We start from the raw sequence: 14,180 nt of genomic DNA, 5'->3' as shown, positions 1-14,180 counted from the left end.
ATTATTTTAAAAATATTTTTTATTTTTAAAAATACAATATAATATAAATTCTTAAAATGTAAAGAAATAGAATAAAACATACTTGACGAATATTTTGAAAAATTTAAGAGTATGTTTGATTTTCATTTTAAAAATGATTTTTTATTTTTAAAAATATAATATAATAAAAATTTGTATTATATTTTACTTTTAAAAATAAAAAATAATTTTTAAAATAAAAATTTAACATGCTCTAAATTTTTAATTTTTTATTATAATTTAAATTTGTTAATTTAAGTTAATTTAAATTTTTTATTAAAATTTTTAAAATTAACTATTAAAAAATTAACTCATAAACTATAAATTATTTTTAAAAGTAAATATTTGTTCAAACGCAGCCTTAACGTAACAAATTAATTTGGTTGGCTGCTTTCGAATCACTCTTTCTCTATTAGAGAACAAATCGACTCACAACGAGGGATTCACCTTTTTGGCTAGTAAAGTAAGAATATTCCCAAGTTAACTCTGTGCAAGATTAAATAAATCCTATATAATCATAAAGATGCACTCTCGGTTTCTATACTCGTTTCAATAGGGAAAAAAAATTAGAATGTATTCTTAGTTCTTAAAAAATATGGTTAAATTTGTTTTTGATTTCCAATTTTTTCATAAATATTTTAAAAACAATGCATGCCACTGATTAGTATTGAAATGACATACAATTAATTATATCACATCAATTATAAATCTAACATAAAATATATAATATGACATGTCTACATAAATGTTTTATCAAATATGAAATAGTGATGGCAAATATTTAAAATTTATAAAATGTATATTTAATAGAAAAAATAAATTGAATTTATTTTTGGCACAAAAAGTTAAAAAAAACCATAATTAATAGACAAAATCTGTTTTAGTTAATTATAATTTTGAGTTTATTTTAAATTCTTATTAATATATTTAATAAACCAATTATTTATTAATGATTAAAATAAATAGTGTAAAAAATATAAAAATTAAAATAAATATTCATTGTTTTTTAATTATATTTTATCACAACATTCCAAAATAATAAACAAAATAAACCATAATTTAACATTGTATAATAAATTAGTGATATTATATACTGTGCTAAAAGGTAAAATTTGTCAAAATAATAAGAATAAAAGTGAAAAAAAATCATAATAAACTCAAACGTTACCTTCATTGGCATTTGAAAAATAATACTACTATAAGCTTAAACTCTAGACAAATAAATGCAATAAGCTTGCTTACAAAGAAATTGATTTTAAAATAATCTATATGTTTGAATTGCATTAAGTAATATTTTTGCTGAGTTTAAATTGTTTAAAAAAGATAATGTCGCAATCGGATAGTCGCAACAATACAGCAAAAATATATTTAAAAAAATATTTTTTAAGAATAAAAATATTTTTTTTAAAATCAGAGGAATCATCACTAAAATTTATTTTAAGAAAATTTTAATTTTTTTTTTTAAAAACAACATGATCTTTAAAATAAAAAATGAGTTATGGAATTATTTACGTATAGGGAAAGCATCTGTTTAAAAATAATTGTATTAAATTAATTATGCAAATTCATTTTAATTTAAAAAAAATATTTATTTAACCCTTAAACATTAATTATTTTTATTTTAGAAAAAAATTATTTATTGAAATATTAACTCGGTATCTAAGAAAATATTTTCAAAAATTATTTTGACTTGACGGGTTCTGGTTTCCACTCTTACATATTTTCAAGTGTAAGAGTGGAAACTCAAAGTCACGTAATTTTATTATAAAAATTATTAAGTTGGTAGATTAAAATTAAGTTTAATAGAAAAAATTTATTTTTGAGATTAAATTATTTTCTTAAAATTATAATCTTAAGATACAAGATAACACGATTATACATGTATCCTATGAGAAGCAATACGGAAGGTGAAAAAATATCACACAACCATATTACAAATTGTTAAATAAATAATAATTTAATAATTAAAGAAAAAATATTATAGCTTATAAATGCGAAAAAAGTTTAAATTTGAAGATTTATATTGAAAGATAATTTAAGATAGCATAAGTTATACATAAATTCTCTATAATTTATTAGATAATTGAAGATAATGTAAATTACACATTAATATTGTAGAAATTTGTATGAATAAGTAAAAATAGAGAAATGATTAGTTATTTAATATATCAAAATTAGAAATATGATTCATGAAATTTTAAAATATGAAATTGATTTCATATAATAAAAGAAATAAATTTATTTGAATTGATTAAAAAAATTCTTTTTTAAAAAATAGTAAAAATTTTATTTGATAGATTTATATTGTATAAAACATAAGGTAACGCTGGTACACAAAAGTATTTATGATTTAAAGTGTATAAAGGTAGAGACGCTACATATTAACACCATAAATTGTTGCAGTAATATAATAAAGATATTTTAATTTAATTAAATAAATTAATATTTTTAATTAGATGACACATTTTAATTAAATAAAAAATATAATTGATTAGTTTTATAAGTTGAATTAATTTTTATATAAATTAATGGTATATAAAATTTAAGCTAACATTGACAGACATAGATTTTAACAATTTATAATACATAAAAGTAGAGTTGCTACACTTTATTATTATAAATTATTATATTGATAAAAATATATTTAATTTAAATTAATCAATTAGTATATTAGTATATTAGTAATTAAAAGAAAATATATTTTGGCTTATTATTAAAATAATAAGTTAATTAATTAAAGACAAACATATGATGAATTAAGATTATATAAAGTAAAGGTAACGTAAGTATATTTAAGCTTTATTAATTTATAATACATGACGGTAAAAAAACTATACGTTATATTATAAATTGATACAATTATATTAACATTCATTTATTGATTAACAAAAATTCATAATATAAAAAAAGATAAATTATAAATATAAAATTAGATTTTCATCTATATTCTACAAATATACAAAAATAAAAAATTAAGAGATGACAATTTTAAATGATAAATAACAAACATAATAATTAAAGTATAAATAAAGAAATAATATAAAAAATTAAAGAAAATTTGTTGCTAATGTTAGAATGAAATAAATTTTATAAATAATAATATAATTTAAATATAATAAATAAATGAATAAAAATATTATGTTTGAATCATTTTTTTTATTATTATTATTACTTAAAAAAATGGATAAAAGTAGAAAGATTAAATTTAAAAATAAAAGATATTTTATTTGAAATAAATAAAAAAATAAAAAAGAAAACAAATATGCTAACGAAAAAAGAAAAAAAAAAGATGAAATAATAACAAAGTATGAAAACGTTTAGGTGCAGCATAACTATAAAGACTCGAGTCACAGGTTTTTTAATGGTCAAATCAAATCACATCTAATAATTATATTAAAAAAAAGTAATTTTGGTGCAAACAATTTCTTGCAACTTCACGGATCCTTAAAGAAAGTTGAACAAACTAATAAAATAATATTGAATCACAATAACTCTATAGAAGACAAAACAGTAAAATAAAAGTGATTTAAAACCTTGGTATTAACTTTCATTCACTGAGTCAGAGTTTACAAAGATAACGGAGGAGGAAGAAGAACATAACTTACCAACAGACTAGTTCAAGCAATGATCGATGGTATATATATATATTTTTTTACTTTTTTTTTTTGCATTTTCCCCCTTTTTTTTTACGCTTGTCTTTTTTATGCTGCACACTCTTCCGTTTTTTAGTTTTTTCTATATTCTTCTTTTACTTTATTTTTCATATCTTCAAAGTTCTTCTTCTTATAAATTTTGCTCTTCTTTCTCTTTTTTGTTGCTTTCTTCTATAATTTTTCTTTAAAAAAAGATTTGTTTTCCTTTTTTATCAGATCTCTCAAATTTTTTAAAAAATTTGTTGCTTCCCAATCTTTTCTCCCTCTTCCAAAAAACTTCCTACTCAAATTTTTTTATTTGTATATTTATACGAGTCGTTTAGATTTTTTTTTTGATAAAATACCAAAAATTTTAAGTTTTCCTTTTTTAATGCTTAAGAACTGGTTTTGACATTGAGATATAAGCATGAGTAATATAAGCTTTTCTTTCTTTTTTTGAAATTTTTTATTTTTCTGTAAAATATTTTTTTATTTTTTATATATTTTTAAATTTTTTTTAAAGCAATCCTGTAGGCAAAAAATTAGTATTCACAAGTAACAAAAAATTACATGTAATAGTTTGTCTTGCTTTAAAATGATTATCTCATAAAGACAAAATAAAAAGATAATTAGAAAGTTAAGCCGATTGATTTTAATCATATGCTTTAAAATTTTGTTTACTTTAAATAATTTATTCTTTATAAAAATTATAGGTTAATTTTTTAAAATTCTTATCTTTAAATAATCATGCAAAATAATTATATGAAAATACACACTAAAATATAAAGTAATTAAAAATATCTTGTAAAACCCGTTCTTAAGCGTATTTATATTTATACAAAAAATATTTTAGCTGAAAAAAAAATCCAAACCAAGTAGTCAAGGTGAGAGGCTGGAAGCATACCCTATTTAGACGTTGATGGATGACATTGAGTACCTTCTGTATTATTAAAAAAGTAAGACTTAACTATGAGTTGGTTAGAATGAAATAAAATATTTAATTTTGAGTCTGTATGTAAAAATATCTTTTGTGATAAACTCATTTATTATATTCAAATTATTCATTACATTTAGGTGCGTGTGTGATTAAAAAAAGTAAAACATAATTAAAATTAAATTTTTATTTTATTTATTTGAATAATTTTAAAATATTATACAATTTTATTTTTATTAAAAATAAAAATTTAATAATAAAATATCTAATATATTATCTTAATTATATATATTTTACAAAATTAACCAAAAAAATTATTGAGATTTAAAACGACATCAGTCGCACGCCTTATTTCAAACAATAAATTGTGTCCTAAGACTCAACTGCCAAAAAATATTAACCTAACAATTAAGAAGTAACCAAACAGACCCTTCTTGTTATTGCATCGGATACCCTTGGATTAAATGGAATGAAGGGGAAAAACTAAAGCTTTCAAGACTTGAAAGCACTTTATTATGATCCTTTCATATCATAAATATAAGTTACAGACTCCTTCCTCAGTTTTAGCTTAGGCTGACTGAAAAAGCGCAATTTCCAAACGCCCTTTAGTATTTCTCGGACCAAATATTCATCTAAAACTCAACTAAAAAGGTGAATTTTAACCTGACTAAAAATACTTGCTGCGTGAGAGAAATAAAAATTTTCTAAGTTATTAAAGTTTTATTTTTGCTTGAAAAGAGGGTGAAAGGAAAAAAAAAATTATATATATGATAAAGATGCTTAAAATAGGTTTTATTTTGGTTAAGGTTCATCTAGACGATTTTTTGGTTGAAAAATAACTTATAAGAATCAAAGTTTTCTATTTTTTTCCAAAAAACTTTACGTTGAGCCAATGAATTTTGTGGTCTTAATCTATAGTTGGAGTAGCTATTTTGAATTTTTTTATTTTTTTTTGTATAACATGGCAAAAAGAATGTAATATTTTGACAAGTTTTTATGTAAATTTATATGGATGGCTTTGCAAGTTGAAAGTTACAATGTATTGAAATAGATTGTCAAATTTTGTTGGAAATATTTTTTTAATGTATATTCAAAATACATTACTATCATCACCATATCAACATATGCAATCAAGAATAAATTAAAGATTTTTTTGTCTAGAAATTGATTCAAACTATTTTTCAAGGTGAAGTATCAAAATGAAAAGGATTTAGAGATGATAGAAAAATCTATAAAAAATGTTTTTAATATGTAAATGTTAATAAGTTAATATGTTAAAAATGATTATTAGCAATTGTATAATGAGACATGTGACAAAATCATATAAAATATACAATAAAGATTAAGCATGTGTCTCTTAGAAGTTATTTGGTGTTTTTTTTTTTTTTCTATAAACAAGTTATTAGACCTTAAGATTAAGGATGGAAATAAGTTCTGTTATGCTAGGCTTTGTATATATAAATTTGGTTTATCTGATAATTTTGAAGTCTAAGTTTGACCTATTATCTATCATAGACTTTTTATTAAGTCTAATTTGTCCCCTTTAAAAGTTTAATTTGACCTATTAGCCTTTTTAATAGCCTATTTCGTATTAAGACATTCAATATATTATTAAGCTTCCTTATAAATAAACTATTAAACCATCTAAATAGATATGTCTTTTAAAAGTCATAAAAAAATTATATAATATAAACAAGTGCGTAAGATTATAAGAAGATGATAAATAAAATAAGACAAACTAACAATAGAGGTAATTGAGACAGCTTAATAAAAATTAGTTTTATGCCATATAGGATATGCAAAAAACTCTAGCAAGCAAAGTTCTTTCTCTTAGAGGATATATAATAAAAATATTCTTCAACTCTAACGAAAAATATTAGAGTTTTTAATTTAAAATTTTATTATTTTAAAATTTAATTAATTGATTTAATATATTATTATAAATTTTAAATAAGTAATTCTAATATATTTAATAGGTTTTTTTCTTAAGCTCAAACTTGACCTATTTAATTAATTAAGTTTTTTAAAAAGCTTAAATTAAATATATTAATTAAATAGGCTAGGCTGATTTAGACTTTAAAAAAATTAAGTTGTAGGACTCTATTAAACGGCTTGACTTATTTTCATACATAGTTAAAATAGAGACTTCATGTTAAACAATTAAACTTTATATTTCAAAAGATAATTTTTATGATACCCAATGAATTAAGAAAATATTCTATATTTTCATACGTGTTAAACAATTATTACTATTAATATTATATTAAATATATAGATAGATAATGATAGTTAATTATATATTTAGAATATATATATATATATATTATTTAATTTAAATAATTATAACCGTCACATTTTAAAAAGTATAGAATATTATCTTAAATTTTAAAAATTGTCAATATTCAATGCACATATTAGTCTCCAGTAAAATGATATTAACAAGTATATTATCTTTCATTGAGTTGATAATTTTTTTATTGTAATTTATTTTATTAAATTTATTTTTTGTATTTCTTTATTTGTTTCCAGAATTTTTTTTATGATTGTTTTTTTTTTATTCAAATGTTATTCATTTTTTTTATTAATTTTATTAAAAACACATTAATAAGAATTCATTAAGATATCAAAAATTAAATTTTAAATTACTATTAAATTTATTCATTTGCTGGAAAATCCGTGTAAACACGTACATTTGAATATCATGTTTAAAAGCCATGCCTTAACAATGAATTTCAAACACGTCTTCTGGTTCGTAGTCGCTAAACCATCCTGTTTTTGTTATATCAAATGAGTTCAGTTGACTAAGTTACAAATGTGAATTGTTAGTTTGCGTGTTCCCCCCACAATATATTTAGTTCTTTTTTCATTGTTTCTTATCCTCCCTCTCCCTCTAAACTCAGACAATAACTTTATTGATACTAGTAAATCATGATTATTATTCCTGGACACAAGCTTAACTAATTGAATTAGTGATGATAATGCTCTTGGTAAAATTGCCAAACCAGAATCAAGCCAACATCTTCAATGCAGATTAGTAGCAACGTTAGCTATTCTTATCAAGGATTCATCAGCGAGGTCACTGTCAAAAATTGTTTTAACAATAGTGCTTGGCTACGCTATACTTGATAAGTTTTGGAACAACTTCTGTAATTTTTTATCCTCAAACCAGTTCCAAAATTAGCCTATGAAAATCAAAATTACATACAACAGAAAAATAATTGCGAATAATAGACAGAAATGTTTACCATAGGAGATATGGGGTCTCTCTGATATGATATATGGAGAAAAAAATGTTGAAGTGTAATAAAATATGAAAATGTGGTATAAGTGTTCAAAAAATTGTCCAAATAATAAAACTCAATAATAAATGACTATTTCCTCAGAATTGTAGCGTTAGCTTACTCATTGATCTTAGTAATACAATCTATTCGTTCAATCCTAGAGAATTCTCTCAATTCTACGTGTTCTACGATCAAGAAATGATCCAAAGTTTCAGAATGTATCCACAGAGGAACCAAATAATGTTTGGGAAAATGAAAAGAACTAATCCAAATATACAGATTTCATCATCAAATTTCACACCACTTGAATTCATAATTACTAGATAGAGACAGACAAAAATTTGCACTTTCCACTGTAAGCTAAATGCAGCTCACTTATTGAAATTAGCTCGATCGCCGGGATAAAAAAGAGCTTAGAGCTAATTTCACAAATCAATGGGCCAAAAACTAATGTTTAATCAATGTTACAATATTTACACCAATTAAAAAAAAAAAAAAAGGCGCATTCACCAAACGTGAAGGGATCGTTCTTGAGGAGGCGAAGAATCCTTGAATCGGGAAGTTCTAGTTTCGTTAAAATCGTGTAAAACTTTAATGAGGAAGCGGGCTTTCTTGGCTGCATGAGAAGTGCCATCAGTGAGAAGCGAATAAAGCAAAGGCATGAGGGAGGGGTCCTTAGCAAGAACACCCACCACCTCACCACCAACATTCACACACAGCGATAGCAAAATCGATGCAGAGTGTTCTTTCCCTGCACGTGACGTGGCAGATCGCAACATCCCAGTAATCAACCGCAAAGCCGAGGCTTGTAATATGGCACGTGCTCCATCCACATTCTCCGCCAGAGCCGCGAGAACAGCCAAAGCCTCCGTCACAAGCTCATCCTTGTTAGAAGAACCCAAAACACCAACTAATGCAGGAACAGCACCCGCTTCCAGCGCCCTTTGGTGATTCTTAGGAAGCAAAAGTAACCCACAAATTGCAACAACAGCGTTCTTCTTCCCGCAGGTTGTTCCTTCCTTCACCAACTCTACCAAAGCCGGAATCACTTCTGGGTTCTCACCAATTGTTTTCCTGTACTCTTTCACCGAAGAAAGATAAAATATCGTAGCAGCCGCGGTTTGGCGAACTTCAAGGCTAAGCCCTTTCTTCAGCACAGAGAGAACAGGCTTTAGCCCTCCGCTGTTCATGATATTCTCGGGGCCATTTGCATGCTTTGCGAGCTTCAACAGCGCAGAAATCGCGTTCTCTTGCGTGGATTTATCCTCAGAGGCCAAAAGCTCCAGCAGAGGAGGCACCGTCCCAACTTCAATCAAACACGCTCTGTTGAAAATGCTCGACCTGGCAAGCACACGAATCTCGTACGCAGCTCTGTGTTTCTGTTCTTGTGTTCCGAACACGAGCCTCCGTGTGAGAAACCACGAGAGGAATTGCACGGCGTGCGCCGCCGCGGGACTTCCGGCGACGATGGTTCTCGTTATGTCACGGCTACGGTTAAACGACTTGGCAAGGGAAATGCCATTGTCGGCGCAGAAGTGTTGGATGAGCCTCTTGAGCGTTGTGTTGGGGACTAACTCAGTGTTTTTTAGATTCTCCCCTGTTTTAGGACACTTGGTGTTCCCTGCTTTCAGCCATTTGCGAATGGAGGCTCGGTCGTAGGTTTGTCCCGTTGACACCGTTACCGGGTCCATCATCAACTCGAGGGAAATCGGGCACCGGAAATCCTCCGGGTTAACGGACGTTAGCGTTATCATCTCCGTGCTGAACCTGGCTTCGGATTCGGATTGGTTAGTGTCACTGTGTAGTATAGTTTCGAATATGACTCCTCTGCAGTAACTTAAGAACCCTACCAAGCTACTAAAAAATGGAACCCCTCGCTCCTCGCATTCTTCGCACTCTAAGCCAATCTCTTCTTCTAAGAATTTGATCTCTTTGTTACAATCCGTCCAGCTTTTGATTTCGAGGTAGTCGAGGATTCCCTGCATGGCAGTCTGGTCCGGTTCGGTTCCCCTCGCGAACTGACGCAGAACCGAGTGAAGCGTTTCACTTGCACGCGCGTCGTTGGGGTCCAGTTCGAATTTTGCTTTCCTGGCTTGCTTGGTTACTAACTCCACTAACTCCTTGACCTCGTGGCAAACCTGGAATTCATGAATAGGTAAAACGTCGAGAGCGGTGGCCATAGCGCGAACGAGAGCGCGGAACTGCGATGCCACGTGTTGTGCTTTGGCGAGCATCAAGAGGCGAACGCCTTGGAGAGAAGAATCTTGTAGTAAGAAGTGAATCTTTTGTAAAGTGAAGTGGAGCTCTGAGAAACAGAGGATGGTGGAGTGAGGGATAAACAATCCACGTTCTCGGAATTCGTGGAGGAATATGGAAAGAATGGAGATTTGGCGTATTGTTTCTCGTGCGTTTCGTCGTTGGGTGGGGAAGAATTGGGATTGGTAATTGGTTATGTTGTTGGAGAGAGTGATTAGAGAAGCGAGGAGGGTGTTGGGGGATATGGTTTGGCAAGGGTGAACCGCCGGGAATGATAGGATGCGGCGATCCCTTTGAACGGAAGTGTGAGTCATTGAAGTGGCGATTGTGTTGTTTGGAGTTAGAGATTGAAGTGGATGGGGTAGAGGCAGCGGTGGTGATAGTACAATTATTATAGGAAGAGGGAGGTGTTCTGTGCTGACTGGAGAATCTTCTCCACACGTGGCAGCATATATGAGAACTGAATTGGTATTAATTGACTATTACTAGGATGGGAGAAGATTCGCTTGGTTAGCATGAACTGAGACACGTGGGATTGTAAGATTGATGTTCTTTTCGGACGTTAATTTTCTATTTTTATCCGTTGTAAGTTAAATGGGTAAGTGGTTTTAGATTTTGGTTGGCATCGCAAGGACATTGAGTTTGAAGTGATGGCTTGTGGGTCCCATCAGCCGACCTGAAAGGTAGAGAAATTAATCGTCGACGTGTGCTCTGACCAAACCTGAAGCTCCTCACTTCCACAATTTAAATATCTCTGTTCATGGGATCAATGTTTCCCTGCTTTTTTCCAAATATCTTCCTTTCTTTCTATTTACCCACATTGGAATCTCCATCTATCAACAGCTAGAATGGCTCAGCTCAATACCTCACCAGTTCCACAACTTAGGTTTTTTATTTTTTATTTTATTAATGAGAGTCATTCTAAGCTTTAAAAAAAGGTTTTATGTTGGGGGTCTCTGGCTTTCTTCAGCTCTACGGGCTACGGCATGGTCAAACATGAATTAATCCATACGGGTCGTTGTCTCTTGCATAGCATATCTAATTATGCAAGGCAAAGTCTCTACTTTCCCAGAGCTGATCTTATTTGTGGTCACAACTCCATGCAAAGGCTTCTTGAATCATTCACTAATCAAATTATGATATTGACGAAAACCATGATACTTGGCGTGGACCAATCACAGCATGCCCCATATAACGCGTTTCCTTTCTAGATCACAATTATTTTAACGGAAAAATAATACGATCTAATTACAATATGACAAGGAAATATGTTGCCCCTCGCAAATCTCAATTAAAATAAATCAATAAAGTAGAAAGTCATCGTCTCTTTGGTTCACACGTTTGCACCAAGAAAATGACAACGACTTCAACTAAAATAAAATAAAATATTTTTTCTGTATCTAAATATTCTATAATTTTAATATTTTATTTTTGATACATCTTCACAAAAACCAAATAAAAATATTTTAAAATTTTCAAGTTTAGGTAATAAAAGGTCTACCCTGGACAGACAGGTTAAACAGATAAAAATCCGAAGTGGGTTCTAAAAGACTTACTTAAGTTGTTTACGTGAATACACAAAATTGAAATTTGCTCACTATATGCAGTTTGATCAGAAATCTGTTTGGCCGCTTTCAATTCAGTTGCACGGCTCCACCAATACATGCAATTGCATTCATGCTTGGAAATTGGAAAATCACTAACGCATAAATATGCACTGTCATTGTCGTTTCATGCATTATATATACGCGTTGAAAATCATTATTATTAAACCTTCACCCATGCTTAGCTTCTTGGGTTGCCACGACGACACGAAATTGGATAATAATTTAGAAGAAACGACTAATTTATCACTATCATTTCACACTAAGACCCTTCGTAAAGCTTTTAAATTTAGAGATTAATATTAATTGGCCACGTTTGCTAGCATGACATAAATTTGAACAAAATTATAGTTTCTTAATTTTAAAACTGAAAAAAATGAAATAAAAAAGATTGACGTGATCGATCACTTGGACCGACTCCTGAACTACATCACCCTTCACACTGAAGGTTAAAGCATTCTATATCAAATGTTGGGTGAATAATTGTGATTCTGGTCTTCTCATGTAGATGGTAATTGTTGCTTCTTTGGGTACCTCAACATGTTTGACAGGCTTTAATTAGAAGGAAAAAAGAAGGGTCAAAGCAGAGGGGGTGGAGGGTATCTTGTTGAAACCACAAACACAATGGGCCTAATGTCCTTATTGTGATGTGAATTTGGTCGGTGGCCTAATCGCAGATATTACTCAATGTGTCATCATCACCCTTGGGATTTATATTAGACCAAAGGTTCTTCACTTCTTATTCTCAAGGCCTCGTCCAAACAAACATTTTTTCTTTTATTCTTTTTTCTAAATTACAACTATTTTATCGTCCAAACAAAAATACATATATTTAATTTAATTTGGAGCATTACTTTAGATATGTATAATCATTATTAATCTTTATTACACTATGCGTCAGTTATTAAATTTATCATTTATAAATGATAAACTAGAGTGTTAACAGTTATTCTAGAATATTAATTCATAATTAAAGGTAGAAATTATTTTTATGAGAAAAAAATATTTATATATGTTTAATGTATTTCTACAGTAACTTTTAATAAAAAATTATTTATTAACTAATACCACTTATGACATTTCTTAAAAAGTTTTAGTTGTGTGAAATATTAATATATTAATATACAAATGTTAGTATAATACATTAAAGCCCAAATGTCACATGAAACATTATTTGGGCTTGACCAGTAGGATCACAAGAAATAATGGTCCAAACTGAAACAAAGCATTTCAAATTCAACCCCTTGGACAGAGCTTAAGGCCTAATGGTCCGAACTAAAAACAAAATTCAGTTCAGTTCCCTAAATTAAACATTAAACTTTGCTGACGACAAAAAAGAGAAATCTCCGTTGAACTGCATCAGTTGGTATGTATGATCTGATAAAATTGAAATTAAATCAGATTGAGGATCAAAATATGATGGATTTTTTTTTTGTCTTTTGTTTTAGAGTGTTTTTTTTTTTTTTTCCAATCATCTCTCTTCTTATCATTTATCTCATCTTCATCTTTCTTTTATTTTTATTCTGTACTTGATTTTTTTTTACTTCAAAAAGTTACCTTTAAATTTGTACTAATTTTAAAGGAAAAATAGAAAGAAAAGATAAGCCTATGTTTTATGTTTGTTGGACAGAAAAGTTAGAAATTTGTGTTTAGTTTTATTGTGTTTTGTGTTTAAAAGAATTGTTAAGTTATGTTTAACATTGAGCATGTATGCTTAATCTTTTATTGTTATTTGTTATGCATGTTGTAATGGATCTTGATATTTAGCATCCTTAATCGTAAGTGTTGTTAGGTTTTTTTGGTCTATTATTTAACAAAAAAACTTCAAGAGTCAAAAATAATAATAACGTGAAATTTTAAATTCAATGAACAATACTATTTTTATGCTAATTTTGTTGTATTTTTTACAAATCAATTAAAAAGAGATAAAAAGAAAAAAATTAAAATATTTTTTAGACGTGTATATGATGGAGAGAAATAGAAAGAAATTTGTTGTTAAAAATATATTTATCTTAACTGTATTATCTCATATTAATATGTTAAGAAATAAAAATCTGTAAATTCTCATGATGGTCCAAAATATCATTACCATTTTAAAAGGAACTCCTAAATTTTCTGAATTATATATTCGTGTATAAAGATATTAACTTTAAACAACTTTAATATTTTTATTTAAAAAAATTAAAATCAATTGTCATTAAAAATTCAACATGATTAAGGTTACAATTAGGAAGCATTTATATATAAGTTTACGGATTAAAATTTAAAACTCAAGCGAGTTTAATCCTGTGATACAGCCGATTTAAATGCTTGTTTGGGAAGAACTTAATTTTAGAAAACAACCACTTAATTTTTAAATTATTTTTGGAAAATTAATGAAAAAATAACTTAAACTAAACCCACTCTGAGTTATCCATTATTTTAATGTATAAGAGAGGTATAATATAGATACGTT

The 14,180-nt window shown here is 27.8% G+C and overlaps 1 protein-coding gene across 1 annotated transcript; it reads right to left on the bottom strand.

Annotated features, from left to right (window-relative positions):
- Window positions 1–7,150: 7,150 nt before the first annotated feature.
- Window positions 7,151–10,558, bottom strand: LOC113846634 (U-box domain-containing protein 18-like). Its single transcript, XM_027475122.1, has one exon. The coding sequence runs from the start codon at window positions 10,433–10,435 to the stop codon at window positions 8,372–8,374; it is 2,064 nt and encodes a 687-aa protein (XP_027330923.1). The 5' UTR covers window positions 10,436–10,558; the 3' UTR covers window positions 7,151–8,371.
- Window positions 10,559–14,180: the final 3,622 nt, after the last annotated feature.

The sequence above is a fragment of the Abrus precatorius genome, unplaced genomic scaffold, assembly GCF_003935025.1.
Source record: "Abrus precatorius isolate BTA unplaced genomic scaffold, Abrus_2018 Scaffold8, whole genome shotgun sequence".
In the NCBI taxonomy this organism is placed as follows: domain Eukaryota; kingdom Viridiplantae; phylum Streptophyta; class Magnoliopsida; order Fabales; family Fabaceae; genus Abrus; species Abrus precatorius.
The sequence above is the reverse complement of the archived record's forward strand: the minus strand, read 5'-3'. Positions and strand labels throughout refer to the sequence as shown.